This window comes from Frieseomelitta varia, unplaced genomic scaffold, assembly GCF_011392965.1.
Source record: "Frieseomelitta varia isolate USP_RPSP 00005682 unplaced genomic scaffold, Fvar_1.2 scaffold_580, whole genome shotgun sequence".
Taxonomy (NCBI): domain Eukaryota; kingdom Metazoa; phylum Arthropoda; class Insecta; order Hymenoptera; family Apidae; genus Frieseomelitta; species Frieseomelitta varia.
This window is the reverse complement of record NW_025110346.1, coordinates 383,557-396,881: the sequence shown is the minus strand read 5'-3', so window position 1 is coordinate 396,881 and position 13,325 is coordinate 383,557. Positions and strand designations below refer to the sequence as shown.

The 13,325-nt window shown below is 31.8% G+C and overlaps 4 protein-coding genes across 7 annotated transcripts; 2 read left to right on the top strand and 2 right to left on the bottom strand.

Moving 5' to 3' along the window:
* Window positions 1-214: 214 nt before the first annotated feature.
* On the top strand, window positions 215-2,517 carry LOC122534228 (nuclear inhibitor of protein phosphatase 1). The gene is made up of 6 exons (XM_043664661.1): window positions 215-525; window positions 654-714; window positions 782-935; window positions 1,167-1,387; window positions 1,462-1,665; window positions 1,742-2,517. The coding sequence occupies exons 1-6, from the start codon at window positions 497-499 to the stop codon at window positions 2,102-2,104; spliced, it is 1,032 nt and encodes a 343-aa protein (XP_043520596.1). The 5' UTR covers window positions 215-496; the 3' UTR covers window positions 2,105-2,517.
* A 341-nt stretch (window positions 2,518-2,858) lies between these two features.
* On the bottom strand, window positions 2,859-5,691 carry LOC122534224 (tubulin alpha chain-like). Of its 2 annotated transcripts, XM_043664656.1 has the most exons (5): window positions 5,660-5,691; window positions 4,600-4,819; window positions 4,172-4,473; window positions 3,471-4,052; window positions 2,859-3,290 (listed from the first exon to the last, which is right to left on the bottom strand). In XM_043664656.1, the coding sequence occupies exons 2-5, from the start codon at window positions 4,802-4,804 to the stop codon at window positions 3,051-3,053; spliced, it is 1,329 nt and encodes a 442-aa protein (XP_043520591.1). In that variant the 5' UTR covers window positions 4,805-4,819; window positions 5,660-5,691; the 3' UTR covers window positions 2,859-3,050. The 2 variants fall into 2 exon arrangements, with proteins under 2 accessions (XP_043520591.1, XP_043520590.1); XM_043664655.1 differs by lacking the exon at window positions 5,660-5,691 and having other exon boundaries at window positions 4,600-5,280.
* Window positions 5,692-5,799: 108 nt separating this feature from the next.
* On the top strand, window positions 5,800-11,548 carry LOC122534221 (ATP-binding cassette sub-family C member 4-like). 2 transcript variants are annotated; one of them, XM_043664648.1, is made up of 18 exons: window positions 5,802-6,073; window positions 6,191-6,301; window positions 6,377-6,511; window positions 6,608-6,812; window positions 6,882-7,107; window positions 7,194-7,350; window positions 7,433-7,682; window positions 7,775-7,966; window positions 8,048-8,334; window positions 8,409-8,592; window positions 8,662-9,002; window positions 9,079-9,280; window positions 9,354-9,570; window positions 9,645-9,875; window positions 9,958-10,188; window positions 10,266-10,567; window positions 10,642-11,289; window positions 11,363-11,548. In XM_043664648.1, exons 1-18 carry the CDS (start codon window positions 6,000-6,002, stop codon window positions 11,438-11,440), a joined length of 4,071 nt encoding a protein of 1,356 aa, XP_043520583.1. In that variant the 5' UTR covers window positions 5,802-5,999; the 3' UTR covers window positions 11,441-11,548. The 2 variants fall into 2 exon arrangements, with proteins under 2 accessions (XP_043520584.1, XP_043520583.1); XM_043664649.1 differs by lacking the exon at window positions 9,958-10,188 and having other exon boundaries at window positions 5,800-6,073.
* On the bottom strand, window positions 10,659-12,846 carry LOC122534229 (DNA replication complex GINS protein SLD5). Of its 2 annotated transcripts, XM_043664663.1 has the most exons (2): window positions 12,128-12,846; window positions 10,659-10,893 (listed from the first exon to the last, which is right to left on the bottom strand). In XM_043664663.1, exons 1-2 carry the CDS (start codon window positions 12,628-12,630, stop codon window positions 10,845-10,847), a joined length of 552 nt encoding a protein of 183 aa, XP_043520598.1. In that variant the 5' UTR covers window positions 12,631-12,846; the 3' UTR covers window positions 10,659-10,844. The 2 variants fall into 2 exon arrangements, with proteins under 2 accessions (XP_043520598.1, XP_043520597.1); XM_043664662.1 differs by lacking the exon at window positions 10,659-10,893 and having other exon boundaries at window positions 11,930-12,844.
* Window positions 12,847-13,325: the final 479 nt, after the last annotated feature.

Sequence of the window (13,325 nt, the reverse complement as noted above, 5' to 3'; positions counted from 1 at the left end):
TTTTTTTACTGATATTATTTTATTAGATATTAAAATTTTATTCTCACAGGTATTGAATAAAATACGAGATAAATCATTACGATGAAAATTATATTAGAATATGCGCGTTAAAATTACTTAAAAATTTTTGCTAGAGTTATACGCGGGGTGCAAAGTTATTCAATTACACCTTTGAACCATATATGTATCTATATATATGGCATACATAGGATATATGTATATATATATATATGGCATCAAAATAATACCTTATGTTAAAGTTCTTGAAAAATAACTTTCTTTCAGGGTGCGTATATGTATGTACCTTGCTATTCACAGTAAATATTTTAGTAAATATCTACGAAATGGAAACGGAAATTGTTATGAAAGATTGTCATAAATTTTATTAACGTTTGGTTAATATGACGTTCTGTTATCGCTGACATCGAATGTATTTTTCTCCCCGGTTAATTTCATTAATCCATTTTATAGTATAGCAAATTATTCCAAAGTGGTGATGGCTAATCATTATGAAGTTCCCAATTGGTACGTTTGAAAAACCTTTATTAAAACGTTCCAAGTAGTTAACCTTTTTATAGTTGATGTGTAATGATACCTGTAGATGCAGAAAGTATTAAGTACATAGTACATAGTACATAGATTATGTTTTTCAGGGCTGGGAAGCCACCAGTTGGATTACATTTAGATGTACTGAAAAATGACAAATTAATCCAAGTATGACAATAATGCACTCAATAATTTAAGCTTGTGAGTATATATTAAATATATCATTTTGTTACAGAAATTAATGGTGGATGAGAAAAAGTGTTACTTATTTGGCCGCAATCAACAATTGAACGACTTTTGTATAGATCATGCTTCCTGTTCTCGTGTACATGCTGCTCTTGTTTATCATAAACATTTAAATCGAGCATTTCTTGTTGACTTGGGTAGTAGTAAGTATTGTACTGTCAGTTTCAAGTTACATCATTTCAGACAGTAGGCAACGCATTGTATGTATTTATGTAGATATTTAATTTGAAATTAAAAAAGCCAATTTATGAAATCTACTTAAGCAGTATATGTATATTGTCAATGATGTGAATAAATATAAAGCTATATGTGTTTTTTAAAGAAAATATTAAAATTTATGTTATAAATGTTACAAACTTTGATTGATTTCTTAGCACATGGAACTTTTATTGGTAATCTTCGTTTGGAACCACATAAACCTACACAATTGCCAATTGATAGTACATTTCATTTTGGAGCTTCTACCCGATATTATATCATTAGAGAAAGGCCACAAACTGGCACTAGACCCATTATTGAGGAATTAGAAAAACTGTCGGAGGATACAGATGCTGGTGGTTTATTAGGTTTACCTGAAACAGAAACAGAACTTGATGTATGTCTTAAGTGATTTTTATTATTTAATTATATTATTACAGTATAGTTTAATAATTATGTTATTAATTACAGAATTTAACGGAATTCAACACTGCACATAATAGACGTATATCTATGTTAGGAATAACAGATGATGAAATTCACAAACCAACTAGGAAACGAAAAAAAAAAGGAATTACTTTCAATGATGATGAAGAAGTAATAAATCCAGAAGATGTCGATCCATCAGTCGGAAGATTCCGCAATCTTGTACAAACGACCGTCGTTCCCAGTAAAGTAAGAATCATTCTTAATTGATACTATGTCATTTATGTATATTCGTTTACAAATTTATTGTTAATTTATGTTTTAGAGAATGCGTATGGAAGGAGGTTTAATATCTTTATCAGAAGATCACAATCCTTTGAAACATCTTCAACCTACAACAACTACACCTCAACTTTATCAAGATTTACCACCAGAACAGTTCACCCCATCGTCGTTGTCTCTTAATCCATTTTCTAGTGCACTGTCCTCGTTATCGTCTCGACTTGGCATTGCGCTACCAAATCCAGCACCTGAGGTAGAGATGACACCCAATCAGATACAAACGGAAACGCCACATGTACCAGAAATACCAGGACCTACTGATACACGGACAATGGAACCAAAAAAGAAAAAATACGCCAAAGAAGCTTGGCCTGGGAAAAAACCTATTCCAACACTTTTGGTGTAATAACATTAAGGAATTTATTTTTATCAGATAGTTTTATTATTTGAGATTTAAGAATTAAGTTATATAAGAATCTGTGCATAAATTACTCGTTTAAAGTTTCAGGAATATATTTAGTTAACTAACTGCATTAGTATCTTAAAAATTCAATTAAATTTATTTTTATATAATATAAACTATACAAATGTATTTTAAATAGTAATTCATTCATTCAAATTTTAACTTTTTTTCGCGGACATCAAAAATCTAATTAAAATTTTCTGTAAGATAAACAAACATAAATAAATAGAGATTACTTTAGCATTAAGGAAAATGTAAATGTAATGTTAAGGTGTTACAAAAACGTGTTTGTGACACAATACTTTATCACAAAAATTATCTTCGTTAAATACAGCCGGAAAAGTTTATTATATTTACTTATGAATAATGCACTTATTATATTTACTTACTATATTTACTTATGAATAATATGAATATTGCATACGTAAGATAGCATATATTCTTTGCAAATAACATTACGATAATATCGTCGTCAGGGAATTTTAATTTGTTTTGTGAAAGTGACAAATCATTGTCTCCCGCGTACTTAGTGCAATAATTATACTAATTTTTGAGAAAATTACGCAAACAAAGAACGCATTATAAATTTTACGTGTTTTCCAAGTAAAAAAATATTATTTGTAGTAAACAGAAACTAATGTAATAATATACCATTCAAAGCTAATTGAGGGGTATATTTTTGTTTATTTTATTAATATATTATTTTATTTATTTTATAAAAAAATACTTTTATTAAAAAGGTAAAAATAAATAAATAAATCACAAGACAGAAGCGTAATATAAAATTATGATTCCGTTTGCACACACAATTAATTTGATCATATATCAGTTTCTTTCTTTGGGTAGCTGGAAAATGCCGAAATACTTGCACGAATTATGTGCATTTCTGTTAGTATTCCAACGAAGCATCTGGTGTGGTTGATGACTCAAGTGCGACTTCCTCGTAATCTCTCTCCAATGCGGCGAGATCGTCACGCGCCTCTGCAAACTCTCCTTCTTCCATACCTTCCCCAACGTACCAATGAATGAATGCTCGCTTGTGATACATCAGATCGAACTTATAATTTAATTTAGACCAGGCTTCCTCGATAGCTGTTGTGTTCGACAACATTGAGACCGCCCTTTGTACCTGCAACGTATTAATATATTTAATCTTATAATTTCATTTTAAAACTAATTTGTAAATTCGCTAGAAAAACAAAAAGCAGTTTCAAACGATCGAAGTGACTTCAACTTAAGAATTAGTTATATATTAAAGGAACAAGGAAGTTGTACCACCGATGGTACATATTTACGTAATAATTGATACCTTGGCAAGGTCTCCACCAGGCACAACGGTAGGTGGCTGATAATTGATGCCGACTTTGAAACCAGTCGGACACCAATCAACAAAGCGTATGCAACTTTTCCTCTTCATCGCCGCAATCGCGGCGTTCACGTCCTTTGGCACCACTTCCCCGCGATAAAGCAGGCAACATGCCATGTATTTCCCTTCGCGAGGATCGCACTTGACCATTTGATTGGACGCCTCGAAGCATTCGGACGTTATCTCCGCTACGGACATCCCCTCGTGAAAGGCTTTATCCGATGACACCACCGGTGCATATGTCGCCAGTGGAAAATGAATCCTAGGATACGGCACTAGGTTCGTTTGAAATTCCGTTAGGTCTACATTCAGTGCACCATCGAATCTCAGGGAGGCGGTTATCGACGACACCACTTGACTGATAAGACGATTCAGATTCGCGTATGAAGGTCGTTCGATGCCGAGCTTCCGTCTACAAATATCATAAATTGCTTCGTTGTCCACCATAAACGCGCAGTCTGAATGACCGATCGTAGTGTGAGTGGTGAGAACTGCATTGTACGGTTCCACAACGGCGGTAGATACCTGATTTTTTTTTTTTTTTTTTTTTTTTTTTTTTACATAAAAATACTGTGTTACGAGACGTTCCTATTATACACAAGGTAACTATAGAAAGAGAACAATTTCTATGGATTTGTTCATACTTGCGGCGCCGGATATACGGCAAATTCTAACTTGCTCTTTTTCCCGTAATCGTCGGATAGCTTTTGCATAAGTAACGAGGTGAATCCTGACCCGGTGCCCCCTCCAAACGAATGAAAGACGAAGAATCCTTGAAGTCCAGTGCACTGATCCGTCAACCTTCTCACTCGGTCCATTACAGAGTCTATCACTTCTCTACCGATGGAATAATGACCGCGAGCGTAATTGTTCGCGGCATCTTCTTTGCCCGTGATTAATTGTTCAGGATGGTACAATTGCTTGTAACGGCCTATTCTTACTTCGTCTATAGAGAGAATGTTTGGAATATTCGTAATTTTTAACACCACGTTTGTAGCTTCCCGAATTGTTTCAAAGGTTCGTTCTACAAGGTTACAGTTAACATTTCCTTTTTGCGGAAAATTGAACTAACCGACGACTGTGGGCTCTAGGTCGACCATCACAGCGCGCGGTACCATTTTGCCAGAGCTGGTTTCGTTGAAAAAAGTATTGAAACAATCGTTTGTCCCGGACACTTTGTCTGATGGTATCGTTCCATCCGGTTGAATTCCATGTTCGAGACAATACAACTCCCAGCAAGCGTTGCCCATTTGAACACCTGCTTGGCCCACGTGCATCGAAATACACTCGCGCTAGAGCAAGATTCATAACTTCCGTTAACAGATTGACAATTAAATAAAAATAGCCTTGCCGTAATCAAAGAAATCTCTCGCATTGTTTGAAACTTGAAAAATAAACGTAATTCGTCTCGCATTGAACCGAACGTTGTTAAAACAGGCATAGAAACGTGCTTCTGTAACAAAATGCCGTGGATTTCATATTTGTACGTCGTACCATTTTGATTACTTCGTTAGGACACAGTATCTTGAAATGCTATTTTAAATTTTCACGAATTGCCGAGCCGAAAAAACGTTCAAAGATTTTTCTCAATTACGGGGAATTTTGGAACCCTGTCTTCCGCTACCCAGAAAGAAAAATCCTATGACAATTTATTTCAGTTGTCTGGACAACGAAACTGTGCAATGAGAATAGAAAAAAAAAAAAAAAGAGAGAGAGTTGAAAACGTCATGTACATTCGATATTTGATCTTTCTTTTATCGAACATGATCTTAAATGATATATTTTGTATATAGTCTATATAAGCATACAAGTACTTTTTATATACATTAATTTAGAAGCGTGATAAGTTTATCTACAATTACACGATAATACAAGTTTCATAATTTGTAGCATTTATTACGCTGAAATTATTCTCTCTGAAGTATTATCTAGTGATGGTACTTTTTAATAAAATGTACGATGAATATTTTCAGTTATGTTTTTTGAAAAAAGTTCATCTTCTCATACTACGTATGATCTATTATATGATACGAGTAACAAAAGAAGTGTATATATTTTTTTTTTATTACATTAACATAAAGTCCAAAATTAGACATATAATTAAAAATAACTTGTAGGAATGAGTCAATGACCTTGACATTTTCGTCACATCACATCTTCCCACGAACACGCTGTAGTACTCTGTGATCTCGAAAGACTTATGTAATTACGTTCAATCGATCGTGTGCGTGTTTTGCGCACGTGTCATGATTCGTTGAATCACTTCTTAATAGATTTCTTACAGAAGAATCTTAGCCGTCGGTCAAGAGAAACGAAATTATTACGCGTGACTCCTTGACGATGACGCGAAGAATTATTGTTGAATTAAAGCGAATGTAATGCTTCAGAGTGACTCGTGAACTATTCGAATTCTCTAGTGCGGCATGGTTTACTCTCGCGCAAATAGTTGTAGTATATGTAACAGGATCGATCATGGATTCTAGTAAGAAGTATGACAATCCTAATCCAAAATTATCGGCGAATTTTTTTAGTAAATTGATTTTTTGGTGAGTTTTTCATAATAATTCTTCTCAATTGTAACTACTGTTATATTTAAAATATTATTAGCAATGCCTATTAAATACTAATGTTGTTGGTAATAATGAGATTGAATTATATTTAAGGTGGTTGAAACCTCTATTTTGGTATGGTAAGAACCATGATCTTGAGATTAAAGATATCTATAACGTTATGCCAAATGATGTTAGTCAACATCTTGGAGATAAACTTGAAAAGTAAATATTAAACAAGCAAATATATTCATAAGATTAATGTCAGTATCTTTGAACAAACTATGCTTACATTATCAGGAATTGGATTAAAGAAGTTAAGTCGGCAGAAGAAGCAAGTAAAAATCCCAAATTTTTTAATGCTTTAAGAAAAACATTTATGTGGTCATTTGCTTATTATGGAGGATGGCAGTTCTTTTTAGCAGTAGTTTTAAGGTAATAATTTTTCTTCTATATTATTGTTTATACAAGTTATTATAATGCTTATATGATTATAATATCATTGTATAATTTTTAATCATGATATTCTAGAGTTCTTCAACCATATGTATTAGGTCTTCTTATCTGGTACTTTGATCCTAGAGCAACTTCCAGTACTACTGAAGCATACATTTATGCTTCAACTGTTATACTTTTAATCTTATTTGCAGCTTTAGTTGCTCATCATTCTAATTTAGGTTTAATGGAAGTTGGAATGAGAATGAGAATAGCATGTTCCTCTCTAATGTATAGAAAGGTGAAACATAGTATTACTTGGAAATTTGTATTTATCAAGTATTGTTATTTAAAATACCATTATTTACAGATTTTGCGTTTGTCAAAATCCTCTCAAAATGTTACTACCCCTGGACAGATTATAAACTTAATGTCAAATGATGTAGCAAGATTTGAACAGTTGTTTATAACATTGCATTATATTTGGATTTTACCAATCCAAGGTGCTCTGATCACTTTCATGATATGGGAAAGTGTAGGAATTGCATCTTTGGCTGGTGTTTTTCTTATAAGCATCCAAACTATACCTCTTCAAGGTACATATTATTATTTATCAGTATTACAATTCCGTTTGTGCTTTTGCAATAAGAAAGAAAAACTAATTAATGTGATTTTATTTTAGGATATATAGGAAAATTGGTATCAAAGTTAAGATTAAAGATTGCAGTTAGAACAGATGAGAGAGTAAGATTAATGTCAGAAATAATTAGTGGAATTCAAGTTATCAAAATGTATACTTGGGAAAAGCCATTTGAAAAACTTGTTAGCTTTGTTAGAAGGTTTTTTTTCTATACTTTATTATTGTTACACAAGTATCATCAATTATTAAATGTGTTTAAATGCATAATTTTAACTTTTTAGTCAAGAGATAGACGTCCTAACACTTGCATCGTACTTACGAGGTTTTACTTTAGCTACTTTTGTGTTCACTGAACGTACAACGTTATATTTTACTGTTATGGCATATGTACTTCTCGGCAATAGTATATCTGCCGATAAAGTATTCTCGATAGCACAATATTTTAATATTCTTCAACTTACTATGGCGATATTATATCCTATGGCTGTATCAGCTGTTGCAGAGGCTCATGTATCTATTAAGAGGCTTGAAGTGAGATAAATAGTTATTATTGTTTTACTCTATTTAATTCTTATATAATCTTATTTAATTTATAACATGTAAATCAATATTATTCTTTTTAGAAATTTCTTTTATTGAAAGAAAATAGTAACACAATTCTACCACAACAAAACAGTGGAAATGGCAGTATTGTAATGAAAAATATTACAGCATCTTGGACAGAAAACACAATTGCAAATACGTTACATAATGTCAGTATTCAAATAGAACCTGGAAAACTTTATGCTATTGTTGGTTTAGTTGGTGCAGGAAAGGTAATATATTAAGACTTCAATTAATACTCCCATATATCATTTGTAATATCAAATGTTGCTAATCCTCATGTTCATTTTCAGAGTTCGTTTCTTCAATTAATCCTAAAGGAATTGCAACAATCACATGGAGAAATAAAAGTGAATGGTACTGTATCTTATGCTAGTCAAGAAGCGTGGTTATTTTCGGGTACAGTACGCAATAATGTACTTTTTGGACAGACTTATGATAAAGAAAAATATAATGCTGTTGTTAGAGCATGTGCTCTCATTAAAGATTATCAGCAATTTAATTATGGAGACAGAACTTTAGTTGGAGATAGAGGTGCATCACTCAGTGGTGGACAACGAGCAAGAATTAATTTGGCTAGGTACATATTGATTAAAAAAAATATATATCTGTACATCAATAATTTAAAAATTACTCAAATAACTGTTACAACAGGGCTGTATATAGAAAAGCAGATATTTATTTATTAGATGACCCATTATCTGCAGTCGATACTCATGTAGGAAAACATTTATTCAATGAATGCATCAAACATTATCTTCAAGACAAAACAAGAATTCTCGTAACACATCAGGTTCAATATTTAAAAGATTGTGATTACATCATTCTATTGAATAATGTAAGTAGAAATAATCAGAATTGTTATTGTATTATTATGCTATCATTATTAGCACAATATTTATTTTAGGGTAAAATCGAATGTGAAGGTACATTTGCAGAAATTCAAAGCAAACGTACAGATTTTTTACATATGCTTTTAACAGAGGAAAATAAGGGAGATGCAGAAGTCACGGAAATTAATGATAATACTAATGCTGATATATCTATTAATTATGGTAATGGCAAAGACGATGAAGAAGCAGAACCAAAAGAAACTGAAGAATTAATGGCTAAAGGAAACATTTCTAAATCTCTTTATTGGAAATATTTCCGAGCCGGTGGTTCTCTTTTAATGATCCTGATTTTTGTATGCACTTTAATTTTTGGACAGATAGGAAGCAGTGGTTGTGATTATTGGCTTGCTTATTGGTTAATATCTATTATTATATTTTCTTTTTAATGAGAGGTTTTATACGACAATCTCTTCTATTTCATTCTTTTTTAGGACAAAACAAGAAGAAATGAGTATTAAACGTAATAGTATTAATCATACGCTGACAATATTTGAACAAAATCACACAGTTCCGATTTTCCCTGACAGAGATGCAAATAAATTAACAAACGAAACAACTTCATTTGAAATGGATGATTTTAATAATACAATCTCAGACTTATTATCAGTGGACAATAGCAGTTCCGATAATGCTGTTAGTAATTTTATTTCACTTTTATTTTATGCAACAAATAACAATTACTCTCTTGCTTTTTTATTTTATATAGACATGGACTATTAATGCAAGATCCAATTCATATTATCTCAGTCATGAAACTGCTTTGTGGATTTATGGAGGATTCATCATTGCAAGCATAGTACTGACAACAATAAGAAATATCGCATTTTATAAAATATGTATGAACGCTAGTAAAAATCTTCATAATCTAATGTTTTCCACTTTGTTAAAAGCGCCAATGTTATTTTTTGACACACATCCTTCTGGTAAGTATTTAAAATAAAAAATTTTCTAAAAGAGAATGATATAAAATAAAAATAATTGTAATATTAAATATTAGGTCGCATTCTAAATCGTTTCTCGAAAGATGTGGGATCGGTAGACGAAATTTTACCAAGAACTATGATAGAATCTATCCAAATATTTGCAGTAATGGTTGGAATATTAGCTCAAGTGCTTATTATTAATTGGTGGACTGTATTTCCAATGCTTATCATGGGTTTCTTATATTGGCAAATACGAAATATTTATCTTAAAACTGCACAAAATATGAAACGTTTTGAGGGAATTAGTAAGAATCTTGTAATTTATTAGATAAATATTATTTCGAATATTATTAATAATATTATTAACAATTCTCCATATAATTTTAGCGAAAAGTCCTGTTTTTTCCCACGTTAGTTCTTCCTTATTAGGATTAACAACAATTCGTTCCGCTTGTGCGCAAAACATGGTCCGTAAAGAATTCGACGTTCACCAAGATCTTCATACTAGTGCTTATTATTTGACTATAGCAACAAGTACAGCTTTTGGATTTGCATTAGATATCGTATCTATTTGTTTCATTGCTTTTATTACGTATAGCTTCATTGTACTTGACGATGGTAATATATAAATTTATACCGTTATAAAAAAAGTAATTAGCATTGTGCAATTGAAATATCTATTTATATGCTTTCAGGAAATACATTTGCGGGCAATGTAGGATTGGCCTTGTCTCAAGTATTAATCTTATGTGGAATGCTTCAGCATGGAATGCGTCAAACTGCAGAGACAATAGCACAAATGACAAGTGTAGAACGAATTCTACAATTTACACAGCTCGATAAAGAGGGACCATTTGAAAGTGAACCTAATAAGAAACCGTCCGCACACTGGCCTTCTAAAGGAGAAATAAATTTCGATCATTTGTATTTACGTTACGAAGATTCCGCGCCACCAGTTCTTAAAGATTTATGCTTTACCATTAAATCTGGCGAAAAAGTAATTTATTGTTGTTTATCGGCAAAATTAACATACTGTATATTAAAATTAATTATTAAATTTTATATTTTCAGGTAGGAATAGTCGGTCGTACTGGTGCCGGCAAAACCTCTTTAATATCAGCTTTGTTTCGTTTGACCAAACTTGAAGGTGCTATCTACATAGATAAATTGGATACAAAGCAAATAGGTCTTCATGAATTACGGCGGAAAATTTCGATTATCCCACAAGAGCCTGTATTATTCTCAGCGACGTTGCGAGACAATCTCGATCCATTTCATGATTTTGATGATATTAGTCTTTGGGCTGCTCTCGAGGATGTAGAACTAAAATCAAGTGTTTCTTCTTTAGATTATAATGTCGATCAAGGTGGCGTTAATTTCAGCGTTGGGCAAAGACAGCTTCTCTGTCTAGCTCGAGCAATTTTAAGAAATAATAGGATTCTTCTTCTTGATGAAGCTACGGCCAATGTCGACCCTACAACTGATGCTTTAATACAAAAGACTATTCGACAAAAATTTAAGAATTGTACAGTATTAACCATAGCACATAGATTAAATACAATTATGGATAGCGACAAAGTGCTAGTTATGGATTATGGAAAAGCTATTGAATTTGATCACCCATATGTTCTACTCAAAAATGAGCAAGGCCACTTCACTAGTATGGTTAAAGAAACTGGAAAAGTGATGTTTGAACAACTTAAGAAAGTTGCAGAAAAGGTATAATGATATTTTCTCTTGTTCATAATATTCATTTATAGTAATCTATATATAAATCCTTATCAAATTTTAGGCTTATAACGAAGTTTATAGTAATACAGAATTACAGTCACTACGAGTTCTCAATGGTGAGACAGTCAAAGATAATTAGAATTTTGGTAAATACCAATATTATTCCTACTTAAATGACTTACTTATGTACCATGTACTTCTTGTAATCAAAACTTTTTATGCGAATTATACACAATATTTTATGTAATTTTTTCAAATGCTGCATCTATACACAAGTACTATAAAGCATTGTACTTCATATATAATATTTTTTATATTATTTGAATATTTTATAATACAAAATATATTTTTTACAGTGTAGAAATCTATATGAAACAAAATGTGAATTTAATGTACAATTATTTTTTAATAAAATATATATATATGTATGTATATATATACATACAAAAATATATATATATACATGTTATAAAAAAATATATATATATACTGTTAAATATATATATATATACTGTTCCAAAATTTGTTTACAATATTTTATAACTGATTAATCATATAAATCTATTATAAGAATATATAAGTTTTATATATTGTAAGTAATAAGATTTCATTGTATGATAATGACTATAAAAAATAGATTTCTTTATTCACATTATTCAGTTATATAAAATATCAAATCAATTTAACAGCACCACTTTTAACTAAATCAGCTACAGCACTGTATTGTATAATATGTTGGGAGCCTGGTTCAAGATCTATTTCTTCGTCCATTGAACCAGGAACTATGATTCCATTAATTCTATCGTTAGCTCTTAAGAATACGTACGCCTGTAGATTAGGTTTTACAGTTAGTGTATCAACTTCAAATGTCTGAAAATTTCCAGGCATGTGTTGCAGAGCAATTGTTTTAAAGAGCATCTCAATATTTGCAAGGAACTCCTTCGCAAATTGAAGCTCTGCAACCGTTAAATAACATTCCTCGGAAGATCTAGTCGCTTCTTGAGAAAGTATATGAATGGTGTATTTTTCAATTTTTTCTAACCGGGCTCTGAGGTAATTAGTTATCACATACTTGATCCTATCCAACTCCATTCTGTGTATCATCAATCTCAGATCTTCTTTGTCTAACCTCTTCATGTTCTCTTCCATGTGCGTGATTTGTTGCAGCATACAGTCAACCAAATCAGAGCGGTGTGGTAAAATCTCAGGTGCGAATTTCTCGTTCAGCCAGGCTTCCTCTATTGCTAATAAAACACTTTGAGCAGTTACTTCCTCCTCTTCCTGAACATCGTCCTCTGCTGTCATTTGCACGTCTCCATTATTTTCCATATTTGAGATCTCGCACAAGAAGTTATTTGTTATTAAAAATTTTTCAGTACTGCTCCAGCACTTTAATACGATAACTAAATACCATACGATATATATCGCTTAACCACTTAATAGGGTACAAGAAATCATTGTATCTTAACCCCTAAAACACGAATCATGAGATCCAACAGCGCGATTTATCGGGACTGGTTATGTAGCAAGAGATCGCCAGGCTGCATATTTCGAAGGTTACCATATGTACTAAAAATTGCAAATTATATATGTATACGAGAAAAAATAGTAAACGAGACAAATATTGTTACTTATTTCTGTACTGCATTTATTATATAAAATTGTTCATCTATAAAGTACGTATATAGCAAATACTAAATAAGGTTGAATGCAACAAGAATTTTCTTCTCGCTTTGCTACGTCTTACGGATTAGTTACTAAGACAATTATTATTTTATGATGAATACAGACTATCCTGCGATTATGTGCATTATTAAATTTGGCGGATTTGAAGTAACCCGGTCGTAAGAACGAGGAAGTTAACTACGCACCATGTGACTAAATTCGATATTTCTCGTTATTTAAACTCGAACCGCGAGATGAGTTTTTAACCTCGTCGAGCTTATACGTTCCAAAATATCACTAAAACGTAGAGGATTCGATAGAATTTTACTCGATACACAAAAGGTAGTAAAGTTTCGTCG